Source organism: Rhinatrema bivittatum, chromosome 2 (assembly GCF_901001135.1).
Source record: "Rhinatrema bivittatum chromosome 2, aRhiBiv1.1, whole genome shotgun sequence".
NCBI lineage: Eukaryota > Metazoa > Chordata > Amphibia > Gymnophiona > Rhinatrematidae > Rhinatrema > Rhinatrema bivittatum.
The window spans coordinates 537,761,018-537,778,185 of NC_042616.1; the positions used below are offsets into that span (position 1 = coordinate 537,761,018).

At 44.3% G+C, this 17,168-nt stretch overlaps 1 protein-coding gene across 1 annotated transcript in view; it reads right to left on the reverse strand.

The window, feature by feature from the left end:
• ZNF236 (zinc finger protein 236) overlaps positions 1–17,168 on the reverse strand; it is a 531,902-nt gene that overhangs the window by 25,623 nt on the left and 489,111 nt on the right. Inside the window, 2 exon segments of the mRNA XM_029590848.1 lie at positions 7,575–7,704; positions 13,394–13,588. Of these exon segments, the coding sequence (XP_029446708.1) occupies positions 7,575–7,704; positions 13,394–13,588 (325 nt within the window).

The following is a 17,168-nucleotide window of genomic DNA, read 5'->3' on the forward strand; positions in this document are numbered from 1 at the left end:
ATATCTGAATGCTCAAAGTTCCAGCAGGTTCTTCTTTCTAATAATGACTAAGATCCTTCAGTTTGTAAGAGACCAGTGTGAGCTTCCCATTCCTTGGTGGAAGCCTCCGTCATTAAAATCACTTGATGAGATAGTGGAGCTCTTGCTTCATTTCTTGCAAGATTCACTAAAGTAGTCAAGGGCTGAGTCAACTGATCCCATTAGGAGCAGAGGCCCCATTGCAGGAGTCATATGTAGAGGCAGGTTCGAGGTACTACATGTATTGCTGGTATTTCCTCTTAGGCTTTGTAATGCCCCTCAACTCTAGTCTGAAGTGCCTCTGGCATCATGCTGTATCCCAATTACATGGCTGAACTTCCTGCAGATCCTGAGCCCTTTTATAAGGGCCTGTCGGCAGGATTTCCTGTGCAATTCTGGTTGCTGCATCTCAAAAAAGATATAATTGCACTGGAAAAGGTTCAGAGAAGGGCAACCAAAATAATAAAAGGGATGCAATGGCTCTCCTATGAGGAAAGGCTAAAGAGGTTAGAGCTGTTCAGCTTGGAAAAAAGATGGCTGAGGGAGGGGGGATATGATAGAAATCTATAAAATCATGAGAGGACTAGAACGGGTAAATGTGAATCAGTTATTTACTCTTGGGGCACTCCATGAAGACTAGGGGGCACTCCATGAAGTTAGCAAGTAGCTTATTTAAAACAAATCGGAGGAAATTATTTTTTCATGCAATGCACAATTAAGCTCTGGAATTCATTGCCAGAGATATGGCTAAGGCAGTTAGCATAGCTTGGTTTAAAAAAGATTTGGTCAAGTTTCTGGAGAAGTCCATAAAATGCTAATAATCAAACTGACTTAGGGCAGTGGTTCTCAACTTTTTTCCCATCGTGACACACCTGACAGATAACACTCACATTGTCACAGACACACTGCTCATTGTAATCCACGGCAAAAATAAAAAGAGGGCAGACTCGCGACATGCGGGGAGGGCCCCCCCTTAAAATGGCGCTTGCCGGAGGGGAGGACCCACCCCTACACCCTTCCCGACTTACCTGCGGTGCGAAGTCGGCAATCGAGCCCTTCCCCGGTCCGGGGGAGGGGCGGTGATGACGTCAGCCTCACGAATCTCGCGAGGCTGGGGTCACCAGAAAACCACGGTGCCCGGCCAGCACTCGCGTTTTTTGGAGCGGCGTGCGGGATCCCGTAGAGGACCGCGATCCGCGATTGGGCCGTGAGCGTGCCATAGGACCAACGGGAGCGGTGAACGGGTCGTGCAGGCAATACAGTGGCCACCTGTGAGGACCCGGAGACCAGCATTGTAAATTTAAAGGCATAGCAGCCTTTGGAAAGCTTTGCAGCAGCCCCCGGAGCGACAGCGAACGGGCGACCACGTGGGCAGACTCAATCGCGGCCGAGGAAGATGGAGCAAATCTGGAAGGCTTATTACAGATGACCGGAAGCCCAGAGCCAGGATTTTAAAGGCACAGGTGCCTTTTTTTTTCGGCCGAGAGGGGACCCAGGACAGCAGCTGCAGCCAGAACCTGTGGGGAAACAGCGGAGGGTCGGACAACAAAGGGACAGAAGTCCACAGCAATCCCCCCCCCTGGAAACTTCCAACTGTGAGTAAAATAAAAAGTCTCTTGGCTATCAGCATGGCAGGGGGAGGAGCAGTGAGAGCACTGGGGGGAGCAAGACAGAAGAGGACCCCAGTACCGCGAGGCACACAGGAGGAACCGTCCTCAGCCAGGGGGCAGGGAGGAGGAGGAGCTGGAAGGAGGCAGAAGCCGCAGGTCAGAAGCCAGAAGGGAGCAGGATCGGCCGCGAGGGCGCAGAAGGTGCAAATAGAAAAAATTGGGAGCAGGCAGCAGCCGAGGGCAACCCCAAAGGAACAAGACAGCCATCAAGGGACAACAGGAAGGCAGTCCGAGGCGGGGCGAGGAGGCCCACCACAGTGGGGTTGGCCCATGTGGCCAATGATGGGTCCAGGGGCCATGCCAGCCGTGGGACCGTCAGGTTCAGCACCGGGCTGGTCGATGCAAGGCAGCCAGGAAGGAAACCAGCATGGTGCCATGCCATGGCAGGCGGCGATGTCACAGCCTTACCAGCAACACATATACCTCCCCATGGTGGCAGGTACCACCATCATGGTATAGTGCTGTGCCTGGAGGAGCGGTGATACTGAAGGATGGGGGCGATGGCGCAGAGAAAAGGAGCAAGTCAGCACAAAGGAAAGAGAGGCAAACCAAGAAAGGCCAACAACACAGAAGACAGTCTGCGGCGAAGGATCGTGACAGCGTCAAAGCGACACAAGTGATAGAACCTGGAGAAGGGGACACAGCCATCGAGGAGGACAGCGAGGCAGGAGTACCGGGAGGCTCATTGGAACTAGTGGTCGAGCCAGAGGCACATGTTGGACCGAGCAAAGGCGAACGGGATGCAAACGGAGCAACAAAAGCCAAGGGTAATAAGAGGAGGAGAGAAGGACAGCGAATCCTCTACTGACTCGTCAGAGGAGGATTCCGATGTGAGCGAGGCGTCAAAAGTGGCCTCAGCGATGGTTAAGCAGTTACCAGGGAACACGACAGCGGCAACGGCGCTGCTGCCATTAGCCGAGTTGTGGGAAAGTGTCCCGAGGGCGTTGCGAAATAAAATAAGGAAGAGGGAGTATATAGATATATTCTCTATATTGGAAGGCAGGAAAGGTGCATCTGAGAGAAGGAGGAAGGGAAAGAAAGAAGAGCAGAAAGGGGGAGAGGTAAAGGTTCCAAAGAATATCATTAATTGGGCCAGAGCTTATTTGAGAATGATTAGCGTCATAGGAAAGGAGGACCCGTCCCAGCATGCACCCATGCTTAGCTATGCAGATGCGATACTGGAGGCTTATAAAGAGTACCAAGGTTGGTGCTGGTTAAACTATAACGAAAAGTTTAGAGATAAGATGGAAGACAACAGGAACATGTCCTGGGGGACGCAAGATGTGGGTTTATGGTTGTGGCAGATGACCAGCAAGGACCTTGACACAGGTGCCGGAGGCCGAGGTGGAAGGAGTACCAATACTGGACAGTTTGTGGCGGATTGGAACGAGACCGAACGGGGATTGTTGAGGGCGTCTGTCGCCCCAGCGACTTGGAAAGCATACTGCAGGGGTTACACACAAGGGTGCAGGAATTCCTTCAGGGACAAGGAAGGGGGACAGGGGTGGTAGAGGCTAAACATATAGTATGGTTCACATCGTGGGCGAAGGAGTCGGGTATGACTAGAGGGACCACGATAAATCAATTGGCTGGCTTTGCCTTCTACACAAAGGCACAGGGGTTAGGGGATCCGCTTAACTGTTTCATGGTCAAGAAACTGCTAGCAGGTTGGGCAAGAGAGGTATCTTGGGAAGACGATAAGAGAAGGCCAATAACACACGAGGTATTGGTGAGATTATGGTACGTGGTGCAACATGTCTGTGCAGACCCATTTGAGGCATTATTGTTCAGGGCGGCCTTCTGCACAGCATTTTTTGCTGCTCTAAGGGTGAGCGAGTTAGTGGTGCCATCCAAAACCGACAGGGGGTTGAATGGATTACTGTATTGCAATGTTCAAGTTCAGGACCAGCATGTCAGCCTACGGGGACACAAATCAAAGACAGATCAGAAGGCAAACGGGGCTGAGGTAAGATTGGCAATGGTGGGGTCGCAGGTAACATGCCCAGTACAGAATATGCGGAACTATCTGCAAGTAAGGCCTGAGGGCGGGCAGCATTTGCTGATACATAGGGACGGTGTCCCATTGACAAAGTTTCAGTTTGCAGCTGAATTATGCATGAGACTAGAAAGTATAGGGTTGGATCCGAAAGAGTATGAAACACATTCGTTCAGAATTGGGGTCGCGAATGGAAACCATCCGTAAGATTGGTTGATGGCAATCGGCAGTGGCCAATCGGTATGTGAGGCCAGAGTTTGCACAATTGGGTTATTAACTTGATTCTTTCCACCCGCAGGTCCATTGAGGCAAAGGAAGAAAGCATGGTTGATAGGTCATTCTTTTGTACGTTGGGCAGCAAAGAGGGCGCAGGAAAGACCATATGGAACACACCTGGGCTTGGCTCCGAGGGGTGTCAGCCTGAAATGGATGGGAAGGTCGGGAATGAGATAGGAGCAATTGCTGGTGGAGCTGCAGCGCAGTTTAAGCGTGCTCCAACAATCGGATGCGATAGTTATCCATTTGGGAGGCAATGATCTGGGAGTACTTTCGGCCAAACAACTAATAGGAATGGTAAAGAGAGACTTGGATACCATTAGGGAGATGACACCGGGAACGACCTTAATATGGTCGGACATCATACCTAGGATTAAAAGGCAGGGTAGCAAATTACGGGGCAGGGGCAGGAAAAAGGTAAACAGGCAGGTCGGTTTATGGGCACAGCAGAGGGGCGTGCACCAAATAAGACACGAATGGGCGGATGAGCCATGTTTGGGCCTATATCGGGCGGATCGAATACATTTATGCGAGGTTGGTTACGATCTATTCAACAACTCCATACAAGCGGCGCTGGAACGAGTGTTTAGCAAAGTTAGGCCGCAGTAATTGGGGAAGGGGGGGGGGGGGGAGGGTGCCTGGGACAAGCACTGTCCCAGGCTGGTGGCAGGGGTATCCGAGTCCGTAAGTAGATGGGGACCTCGAGGACATGGTCAGGCGGACCAGAAGTTCTCAGTGAAGAAAAGTGCGTGTAGTTGGGCGTGGGCTGCCTGGAGGAATGGCCCCGTGGCTTTGGCACGGCGGGGGGCTGGAAAGATGGTGGCGGACTGGCTTAATACGGTGAACGCCGGATTTGACGCCCGGATTACAGTAAGGTTGAACACACAAACAGCTCGGGTACTGGTCATGTTTTATGTTAATTTACTCTATTGATGTTAATAAATGCTGCGGCCTTGTTTTCACCAGAACAGGAGTTTGTGTGGTATGTTGGGTGGTATGGGAGGGGGGACCGGGAGTGGGGAAGGGGGGGGGGGCTACACGGAAGTGCAAGCTGCCAATGTTAAAATAAGAGCCCTACAGAAACTACACGCCAGCAGAATACCTCACCTCAGTCACATGTGCAGACCCTCACCTAAAAAAGAATAAAGAGACCGTAAAGCATAAACAGAAACAGCTCAAAACTGAACTGGAAACTGCAGTAAGCCAGAGGCTTTGTATGTAGTGCAACAAAGGATAAAGAGAAACATCACCAGTCCTCAAAACAAATCAAGAAATATAAAATCAATAGCAGTAAAACCATATTAACAAAAAGAACAGATTATTTCAAAACAGCTGATGAATGGAATATCCACTAATTAAAAATTAATATAAAAAATTTCCAGACACCAATAAAATATTTCAAAATAGCAGACAAAAAGACCCAATAATTAAAAATAAGGATTAATCTCCATATCTGGAAACGTTTGATTTCTAGATGTTCTGAGATTATTGTGAACTAGGAGGAAGGGGTGAAGGTTCTTGCAACTTTTTCCTCTCTCTCAGTCACACACAAGCTCTCTCACACAGGTTCTCAATCACACACTTACATACTTGCTCTCTCTCACTTATACCTACAAGCTCTTTATCATATATACACATGCTCTCTCAGTTACACATACATGTTCTCAATAGCTCTCAATCACACACACAAATACATACAAGCTCTCAATCATTCACTCACATACATGCTGTCTCTCACATACACACACACACACACACACAATCTCAAACACATATGCTCGATCACTCACTCTCTCTCTCTTCCTCCCACCAAACAACTAGAGACAGCAACAGTATCCTCCCTCTTCTAGTCCTCACGGCCTTGAGAAAGGAGTCCCACTGGCCGCAGGGGCTCATGTTGCTCCAGGTCGCGCTGCTTTCCTTTTTTGGGCCAATGCTGCAGCACTTGTACTTTAGCATGGTCCCTTCTTCCCGCGTGTGCGGCCGTTATTCACCACTTCCTCTTCCAGACTGCGGGGGGGAGAGACAGGAAGAAGAGACCATGTTGCTAGTACCGCTGACTCCAGCTCCCTTGCTGCGTTCCACCCGGGCTATCCGAATTTCAAGCCTGGGCGGGGGAAGAGTTCTCATCTCACTGGGGCAGGAGGAGCAGCTGGACTAGCAGGGGACCGGGAAGTGTGGCGACACACCTGCGTGTGCTTGGCGACACACCTGTTAAGAACCGATGACTTAGGGAATTTCTTATGTTTTTATAAAGTCATCTTAGCATATTTGTTTCGGCCAAATGTCATTCTGACATCATCTGAGAAACTCTTCACTATCCGGAGTTGTTCTACTAAATGGGGATAACAGGAGCTGTAGAATTTCAAGTCATCAACAAACAGTAGGTACGATGTTATTGGTAGAAGATTGGCAACTCTAGGATTAAGGTTAATTCCATAATTCAAGGAGTTAAGAGTACTCAGTAGACAAAAGTGGCGACAGGGAATCCCCCCCTGAAATATGCCTCACTGGATCTTTATTTTATTATTTAAAATTACTTATATTCTGTCTTTGTCCAACAAATGTTGCTCAAAACAGATTACATCGACTACATTCACATTTAAGACAACAAAAACACACACAAATATGAAAACACATATATTAGGAAACACATATACTAGGAATGATGTATTAACCATTCTCATAATTCAAGAGGAATGCAGTCTGCCACATTTTCATGGTGAAACTGATGTACTCAATCAGTGCAAAGTTCACCTTGTACATGTCAAAACAATTTATTATCCAAGACAGAGAAATGCTATCAAAGCCTTTTTTTTTTATATAGTCAATCCATGTTATACTGAAGTTTTGACTATTTATACAGTTGGTCATAATGACTTTAATTTGGCATCAGCTGGTCTTTGGCTCCATATGTTCCTCTTGTGATCATATATTCTATCTGTATCTGTTGCACTGAACAGCTTAATTGTAGGCAAGCAAGTCACTGGCCCATAATTTTTGGGGGTGTTATTTGGTTCTCCCTTTGGGAGGAGGAGTATTTTTCCTGTTATTAGCCATTGTGAAGTTCATTCTGGCTGTCTGATCAATTGGTTTTTGCAGTTCGCCAGATCTCGGTGGAGAGAGGTAAAATATCTGAGCCAAAAGTTGGGCATTCCATCAGGGCCAGGGCACTTCCAATTTTGGGCTCTTTTTAACCTGGCTTCCAGCTCAATTGTTGTAACTTTAGCCCATTCTGTGGTTTGGAGGTTTGCCTTTTCTATAGTCCTCTATATGCTGGGCAACCAATCTGCTTCTTTGTAATGCTCTATAGGATCTTCATAGAAATTTCTCCAAAACTGTTTCTTCTTTTGTTGATGGTGTTTCAATTGCACTAATGCTCTTCCCCAAGTCCCTGCTTTGGATTCTTTCTAAATATTTTATTTTGGCGCCTCTCCTTTGTTTTCTTCATATCTTCGCAGCTTTTGTGCTTCTGCTGTTACTTTCAAATTACTATTTTAGAACAAGCCTTATGATCCTCTTAGCATGGCCTACTACCAGAACCAAAAGAGTTCACTTAGGACTTATTCCTGTTCTTTGTTTCTAGCTAGTACAGTATACAAAATAACTGTTACCTGTATGAATGCGGCTATGTCTCTCCAGTTGACTTGGTTTGGCAAATGCCTTCTCACATGCAACACATTTAAATACTTTTGGTTTCTGAGAACTTAGAGAAGGACCAGCTCGATGAGTCTGTATGTGTTCCTAATGAAAACAGAAAAGGAAGAAACATTTCAAAATAAATACAGCTTCACATCTTGGCTGGTAGACATTAGGTGTTATTAGCAAATTTTCTCACTTTACCATAATAATTTGAAGTAATGCAGTCAAATTATGTGACATCTTGACACAAGGTAGGTCATTTTCTACAACAGGGGACTATTATTTCTGTGCTAGTGATCTGAAACATGTTTCCATGCAGGCAATATAATAAGATCAGATACCTGGGTTACTTTGGTGAGTCTTTATCTTGATGCTATGTTGTATTATACCTCCTGCCGCTGGTTATTCGTCTTTATTATAATGTGCTTTTGCTTAAGAACTGTCAAATGTTTATTGTGCTGTTTATGGTTTGTTGTGCTCGTGAAGCAATGTGAAATATTTTAACTCTCTTTTGCTCTTCTATAATTGTTTATGTTTATGCGCTTAGGAGTAACGTGTGATGTCTTTTTTTTAATTGTTTTTTTTTATGATTATTACTTAATGTTTACTTTTGTACATCCAGACTGAGAATATTATGTAAACCAGCAGTTTAGAAGCTAACTCAACCCCACACTGGAATGTCCCCAACATGTCCCTTGCTTATTCGAATATATCTTAGTCTGGCTGGATTTAGCTGGATAAGCAAGGGTAACATTTAAAACTAGTCATTTAGACAGACTGTGGTAGATTTTTAAAAAATGCGCGCGCTACCTGGCGCACACCCATGGATGTGCAATTTTATAACATCTGTGCACCGGTGCGCGCATGTTATAAACTCAGGGGCTGTGCGCGCAAGAGGGGGGTCGAATTTGCCAAGTTTCACGTGGTAGCCATCGGGGCTTTCCCCAGTTCCCTCCCCCTCTCCTCCCCACCCCCTAAACCTAATCTCCCGTACCTTTTTTTTTTGTTCTTTAAGTTGCTGCTCCTCCGGAGCAGAAGCAACTTGCAAATGGCCGCTGTACCGACACCTCCAGCACCGCTCCTCTCCGCCCACCAGACCGCTCCCTTTTCAGGCCCTGGCACTTACTTACGTACCGGGGTTTACACGTGTGGCCAGGCCCATTTGAAAATTGGTCTGGTGCGCGTAAACCCCAGGATTTGCGCGCGCCGGGGTTTTAAAATCCGTCCGATTATGTATAAGTTGTCCCTCCGAATGGCTTTGAATATTGATCTCCATGAATATGTAGGAGATAAATGTACATACACCAGGTATCCAGGTTATGCAAATGTATCTCATGCATATTGACTGTGGACAGGAATGACTCTATCGGGATGCAGACCAGGGCAAACATGCTGGAGCGTATTCCACCCCAGAGATTGATAAGCCTGGGGGGGGGTTTGGGGTCTCAATAGAGTTTGAAGACCTATGCTGCTTTTATGAGAGCTCTCAGTAAACCTGAGGCATTATATTTCTGGTTTTCTCTCTTCCAGCTGTTGTATTGAGGAAACTTTTTAGTGTTTAGGCTAATTACATTTACTAACCTGCTCCCTTTTTTCAGGACAGGCTGATCTGATCCAGATTGTATCCCATTTGTCAGAGCAAAAATGTGTTTGGTGGGCTTCGAACCAAGGTCCATCAGGTTGGAAGTCGGTGTTCTGCTTGTGAGTCTACAGAGTGGCTTAAGCCTACACAGCCTCAGACCATTGCTGGCCTGGGACATGGCCCTGAGGATTCAAATTGGTCTTCAAGGGTTCAAAAAGAGGTTGCTAATAAAGGCTCATTGTCTGACAACTTAATGACTGAGCACTATTGAGCTGGAGGATGAAGCTCTGCTGCGGCAGGGGAATGCTTGAACTCTGAACAGAAATACTGTGAAGCAACTTGGCATGATTAGACCCACATTAATGCTTGCCGTGAATAATGGACAGCTGGATCAGGTTCAGCCTCACATAATGAAACTTGGATATTTCAAATAAATCCTTACTTTTAAATTCAAAGAAGTGTGTTGTGTTTAGGGAGCCGTAACCTGCCTACATACATGGCCTTGTAGTCCTACTTTTCATAGGAAAATCAGAACTGTAAGTCTATGCATAAAATTAAAGTAAAACCAGGACTGCATAAATCTGAAAAAATGGAGGCATTTGGTAACCCTTGAGACCTTTTGTTTTCCATGCTACACTTATATGATAGCAGGTAGCATTGGGTTCAGCAAAATGCGCAATAACTGAGATACCGAAGCTGTTAATAAATAGTACCACATTTCATCAAATTCTAGAAACAAATATAAAAGGTCCATTTCCTGTAAAAGAAGCTGCTAAAAAAAATCTAAAAGTACAACATACAAGTTAGAAAGAGCAAGGAAATTCAAAAAAGGACATTTTATTGACAATGCCAACTTTTCAATTACATTTAGCAAAGATTCTATGGATTTTGGAACAATGACATTTTTTCACCTGCCAATTTCCTCCTGTTTCTTAGCTTCCAGCTCATTTGGAAGCTTTGAACATTGGTCTATGCTGCCATGAACCTTCTTTCACAGCTAGCTGGGTTATCCCCTATTTTTTAATATTCCTTATCCAACTCACTTAGCTCAATTCATTACAGTGACTATCCTCACCTAAGACCCCTTCCCAGAAACCTGCATTTATAGGTTCCAAGTCCAGCCATTAGATGTCACCATTGCATGATAACTGGAATTATTTGAAACCGTGCCTATTGAAAAGCAAGTACAATTTAAGCTGGTAACTTAGATATATTAAGCTAGTCATCTGAAGAACTGTTGCTTATTGGTTAAGTTTTCTTGGTATACACCTTTGTGTTCTTTATCCCAGTTATTGCTCTCTGCACCTCTTATTAATGAATACTGATTAAATAGAACTAGAACTAAACATTTTCCATAATGGAACCTACTTTATTGGAACTCTATACCCTTGGAGGTTCGGGGGATAAGATTATTTAAAGTTGCCTAAGAGTTAAAGCTTTCCTTTTTACAAAGGCTTTTAATTTAATGTTGATGTGTTTATGCTTTATGTAATTTTGTGTGTATGTATTGTTTGTGTTTTCATTATGTGAACTGTAATCCACAATGAATATTTAGAACTGTGATATACAAGACAGATAAATAAATATACAACTCATTTTCCTGCCTTTCAATTGAAAGCATACATTCACTTTGAAAATCATTCCAGTAAATTTACCTGCACACATTTCCATATGCTAAGTTGAATGAATAGTTTTCCTGCAAAAACTTACATGCATACTTTTGAAAATTCAGAAGTATGATGGTAATTTTTAAACAGGCATGGGGGTGCACATATGCATGCATTAGTTGGCCTCTACTCAGAGACATAGACATTTTATAACATACACACATATATGTGTGCATGTTATAAAATAGCCTGACCGCATGTACATGTGTGCACAATTTCAAGTGGATGTGCGCTTGTGTGCATAAATCCCGCTTCTACTGCATATACATGAGGGAACTTTAAAAGACACGTGCACCAACGTCGCTCCCATTTTCCCAGTTCATTCCTAGTTCGCCCCACTCATGGATAGGACTCCAAACCCCCTAGATTAATGCCCCTCCTTTCACCCCCTGTTAGTCCTGACCCTGAATACCATGCAGATGGTTGTTTTTTTTTTTTTTTTTAATGAGTTACATGACATCCATAGCAGAAGTAAAGTTACGCAGCAGGGACTCTGGCACATGCCTTTGCGCGTAAGTATTTACTCACAAATTTCAAGATAAAATCCAGGAACGCCAATGCCCCACCCTTTGTTCAGAACTTTTTCATTTATACGCATAGCGGGAGACATGCGTGTACAAGGATGGCTTTTAAAATTCGCTCGGTGCTCACCAGTCCGACTTGAGCACGTATCTCCCAGTTTTGGTGCGCGCCGGGCTTTTAAAATTCACCTGTATGTGTATAAATGCAAATTCCTTCCCAATCCTTCAGTTAAATGTGTAGTGACACAGGGAGGATAATAACTGTAAAACATGTGTAGGTGTGCTCATATATGCAGCTACATGGACATTTGTGCGCGCATGCATTTTATATCATGCGCACAAATGCGTGCACACAATATATTTATTTATTTATTTATTTACAATTTTTATATACCGACATTCATCCAGGATATCATATCGGTTCACATTGTAACATAAACTGGCGCTAGGCATGGCGCTTTACATTGAACGATTAAAACATGCGAACAAGGTATTAAAAGGGGGTGGGAGATAACATGGGAAAGTTTGCATTAAATTATATTATAGCAACGTTTGCAAATATATACATATGTACAATGGAAAAAGACTAAGAAGTGCAGGCAGGCTAGTGAGGGAGAAAGGGGAGGAGGAGAGAGGAGAGCTGAGAAGGAGGGAGGAGCGGGGAAAGTAGAGGGGAGAGTGGAAGGTGGATATAATGGATAGGAAGAGTGAAAAATTAGGTGTATGCTTTAGCAAAGAGCCAGGTCTTAAGCTTCCGCTTGAAAGATTTGAGGCATTCCTCTTGCCGTAAGTCAACTGGCATTGTATTCTGATAATATTCATGTAGCAAAAAATCCGTGGCATGTATTTTAAATATAACTGCTTAAGTTTTGACTTATCTGGCTAAGTGGTGAAAAATATCTGGCTAAGAAGCATTGTGGTGACTTATCCCGCTAAGCAGAACTGTTTAAGACTTATTCAGCTAAGTAAGATAGCCGGGTAAGTAAAAGAAAAGCACTAAATAGGCGGATAAGTAAAATAGATGAACAACTAGTGTTTGAAGACTTATCTGGCTATCTTACTTATCTGGTTATGTAGCACTTTTAAGACTTATCCAGATAAGTGGTGAACATCTGTTAAGCGCGCTTATTTGTGCTTCTAATTTTAATCATTTACTACACAAGGAAAGAGAACTCACATATTTTTCTTAGCTCTTGTCGGCTTTTACCCTCCCAGTCCTCTCCAATTAAGAAGTGGACTAGTAGGAAACTTTCCATCCCTAACCCTACCCTTCCTACTACTTCCCCTCTCCTCCCCGATCCCTAACCTAACTCTAACTATCCCCATTTTTTTTTTTTTAACTCACTGCTCCGTTGGAACAGAAGCAAGTTACGCGTCCTGGCCAACTGCCGGCACATGCTTCCATGGAACAGCGGCTAATAACCACTGACCCGGCTGGCCTCTGTCCTGCGCCTCTCCTCTCCACCCAGACAATACCTCCCAGCCTGCCCCTTTTTCAGGGCCCACCACTTGTTTGCGTATCAGGACTTAAGCACATGGCGGCCTGGCCACGTGCGTAAGTCCAAATTTTTACTCGCACGGCCCTTTTAAAATTCATCCGATAATGTTGCTTTGAAAATTGGTATAACTTCTAGGCATATTTGTTTGAAAATGTACACAGGTTGTTACAAAATTATCCCTTTAAAGACCATTACTTGTTATGTTCTAATGCACATAATTTTGCTGATGAATAACTTTTGTTACATTTTAAAATATACAGTTTTATTCTAAAATGTTTGCAACATGTTTAAGTTTTTAAGATAGGGAAACCTGTTTTATATCACTGTTATTCAGCCTGGAGTTTGAACTTCTCACTGGCTTCATAGTAAAGGAATCTTGTCACCATACACATTCTGTGAAATATAGGATTATTGATAGCACAATCAAAAAGTTTAAAAAGTCAGATAATAAAGTGCTTATGAAACTGATCTGCAGAAATGGCTTCATAACACGTCATGTCAGGATATAATGTGGCCAGTTACCTTGAGATGTGTTGCCCGTTTGAAAGCTTTATTGCAGACATGGCAAACATGAATCCTTTCTTTACCATGCACATCCCTGCAGTGGTCTGTCAGCATGGTTGCTGAAGTAAAGTAATGATTACACTCACAACACTGGTGTACTCGGCTTTCTTTATCTGTTCGGCTGTTCTTAGTTAGGGGAGAAAGCTCCGTAACCTAGAAAATTTCAGAAATCACTTTTACATATAGTAAACAATTTATACAAGGGCTGGGAATGCATGAGTTTTCTCATTCCCCCTTTGCGATCTTTACATATATATTAAAAATTACAGTTCATATCAGCCTCCTTCCTTTTTATCACTGCAACTCAAGCTAGGAAAACCCTACCAGTAAAAGTAGCTTTCAACCAAAATGGCTAGAATCTCAAAGAACTTGACTTTTCAAGATGGTTGTTGGGCACAAATGTTAAATGAAAGAGTTTTTCAATTTTCAATATTTTTAAAGATATTTTCATTTTTTCATGTTTTGGCAGGTTTGGGATGTCTGAAGCGCTGATGGAGATCACAGGACCAACCTGAACTGAAACGTTTGTATAAAGGTATTATAAAAATTAATGATTGATATATTTAAATGTGTTCTAATATATTGCTTAATAGCTTTTATAATAAAACCTGGATATAATTTTTCAACTTACTCCTCATCGATAATTATTCGTATTATATTCTCCCACCTTCCAAAAGAATGCTTTTAATATATTTTCTTTTAATAAAAATATTTAAATTGGGTAAGCAAATAGCTACCAAAAGACCAGATGCACTTGCTTTACCTACCAACTTGGAGATTTTTTCCCTTTTTTTTTTGTATGTGTGGATCTTCCAAAGCTTTAAAGGGATGGTGTAAAGAAAGGAGAGAGTCAGAGTGTCCTGTGGGCAAGTTTCTGGTGTGTTGGTGGGGATACAGAATGGAGCAATTACTGTCTGCTATTGCTGAGGCTTTGGGTGAGAACAGCTGCACATTCAATATCACATCTTTACAGCCTTGTAAAACCCTATGGCAGACATACTATGGAAATGAAAGCACCCGAGGCCAACCAGACTCTGTAACGGTTATGCCAGGAAACCACATGTTCAGAGATATCCTGGGAACAGTGGCTGCAGGGGGATGAGTAGAGGCATCCTGCCAACCACCCAAGGGTTTTTCTTATCTCACATGTTCTCTACCGCTGCTCAAGTGCACCACTGCCGGCTCTGTGACATCACCTGAGTCCACTATGACTTTTTAAGGGTTGCGCTGGAGGCCCATGCCAAAAGGCATACCCTTTGATGGCAGACAATCAAAGTCCATCCCATGACCATCTATGAGGGCTAACACTAACAACTATTTGGACTTCCAAAGCACCCAAGAAGCAATCATTCTCATCTCTATTCCTGCCCAGCATGGGAATTAAAATAGACCAATTCAAATGAAACTTTGAAACCATTTTCACACATAGAAAAAACTGTCCTCAAGGAAAGTAGCTTCAAGGAAAGGCTATATAGTGGTCGAAAGGCAGGACACAGCAAGAATCCAGAACCAGATTAAGCTTCCACAAGGGCACCAATAGCCCCAGGGAGGACAAAGATTCTTAACTCCCTTCAAGAACCGAGACACATCTGGAGGGGAAGACCAAGGCCCTCCATTGACTTGCACCCTATAAGAGATGAGAACTGTCACTTGAAACTTCCAAAATTAGTGGAATTTCCACTTTAAGAGGCTGAGAACCTCGCACCAGGCCTGAAACACTCCAAATGTTAACATAAGCCAGCTATGTAGAAAATGTTCCAGCTCAGCTCAAGGTGGAATCACTGCAGCAGAATAACCACACTGCAATAACTAAAGGACATAATTGGCCCGGATAGACATGTAAAATGGGTCCTTGCGCAAAAGATCTGGCCCAGGTGGCCTCTTGAGAGGACTACCCACCAGCAGCCTCCTCAGATCAGCATACCAAAGCCTCCGGGTCAAACTGGAGCCACCAGAAACATGCATTTCGGTCTGTCTTGCGATCTTTCGCAAGTCCCTGCCTAATAATGTGCATGGTATGAAGGGATATAGCTCCCCACCCTGCGACCCCACTGGAACAAGAGCATCAATATGCAGAGCTTTGAATCCCACCTGTGACTGAAGAACCTTGGAACTTCAGGGTTGGCTGAAGTTGCAAGCAAATCCAGAAGGGTGTCACCAGTGCGCCACCATGAGCAGAAAGGCCTTAACCGAGAACTCCCACTCTCCAGGGACCAAGCTCCGAGCACTGACGAAGATGGCCCTTACATTGTCCTATCTGGCAATGTGGAAGATGGATATGTCCAGATGATGTTGCTCTGCCCATATCATAAGTGCATCTATTCGCTCTGAAACCTGAAGGCTCTCAGTTCTGGCTTGAGGAAGGAAGTATGCCACCGTGGATGCACTGTCCGACATTATCCTGACTGACCAAGCTTCTAGAAGCTCGACAAATCACAAGCATGCCAGCACATGTTTCCAATTGATTAAAGTTCCTCGGCACTCCAGCGATCTGTACTACCATTCTAGTGTCTCAAAGGAACCTCCCTTCCTGAGAAAATCCACTTGCATCCGCCACTGCAAGTGGATGCTCACCTCTAATAGCAAGAGAATCCTCACCATGTAGTCCTGAGACTCTGGACCCCATCGGGAAGTTGCGCTGAAGAGCTGCATGTGTGCCCTCACCCAGGGGAAACACCTAATATGGCTGCCATCAAACTCAGGACCTCTAGATAAGGTCACACTGTTGGCAGAAAAGACCTTCTTAGGGTCTGAACTAGAGCAATTAACTTTTGAATGCGATGCCATGGCTGAAATACTCAGCCCTAGCCCTGCTAGGAAACACATCGACCAAGATACTCTAGCGTCTGAGGTGGCTATAAAGTGCTCTTGGCCAAATTCATCACTCAGCCTAGCTCTTGCTATAATGAGACGGCTGCGAGAAAAGCCAGGTGACTTTCTTCCAATGCAGATACAAGGAACCAAGATACCACCCCTGTGGAACAACGCCACTATTACCACCATGACCTTAAAGAAGGTCCTGGGAGCAGTGGCCAGCCAGAAGGACAGGGCCTAAAATTAATAATGACGTTCCAGAACAGCACACCACAGGAACAGTTGACGTTCCTGATGAATGGGAATATGTAGAAATGCCTCTGTCAGATCTAAAGATAGGAGAATTCCCCTGATTGCAGTGCTATTGTTACGGTATGTGGTTTTTCCATTTAGAAATGAGTCACGCACAAATGCCACTTGTGGAACAGCGTCTCATATTTTCTTGCGATTTAGAAACAGGAATTACGGCCTTCATGTCCAATAGCCTTCTTAAGGAAGACTCCTTTGCCACCCTATTATATAGGGAGTTGCAAGGAGAGACCACAAGGCATCCGGAGGAATGCAAAGAAAACGCCAGAGTATTGCTTTCTCTTAAACACTTCCAGAACCCATTAAGACAGATATGGTCTGGACCCAGCTCCGATAAAGGCAAAACAGATGAGGTGCTCCTTTCCCAGAGATGACATTCTTCCAAGGCTTCCTGGTTCGAAAGGACTCAGACTTACCAAAAGGACGAGAACTCTGAGTAGTCACTCCTCTATAGGGATGACAACACCTGCAGCCTCTAGTACAGCCTCTTGCCCCAAAGGACATGATATCAACTTCTTATCCTCTGGTTTCTTCTATTCTGTCAGGCACCAATGTCAAGCTCACTGGTCTACAGTTTCCCATATCACCTCTGGAGCCCTTTTTAAAATTC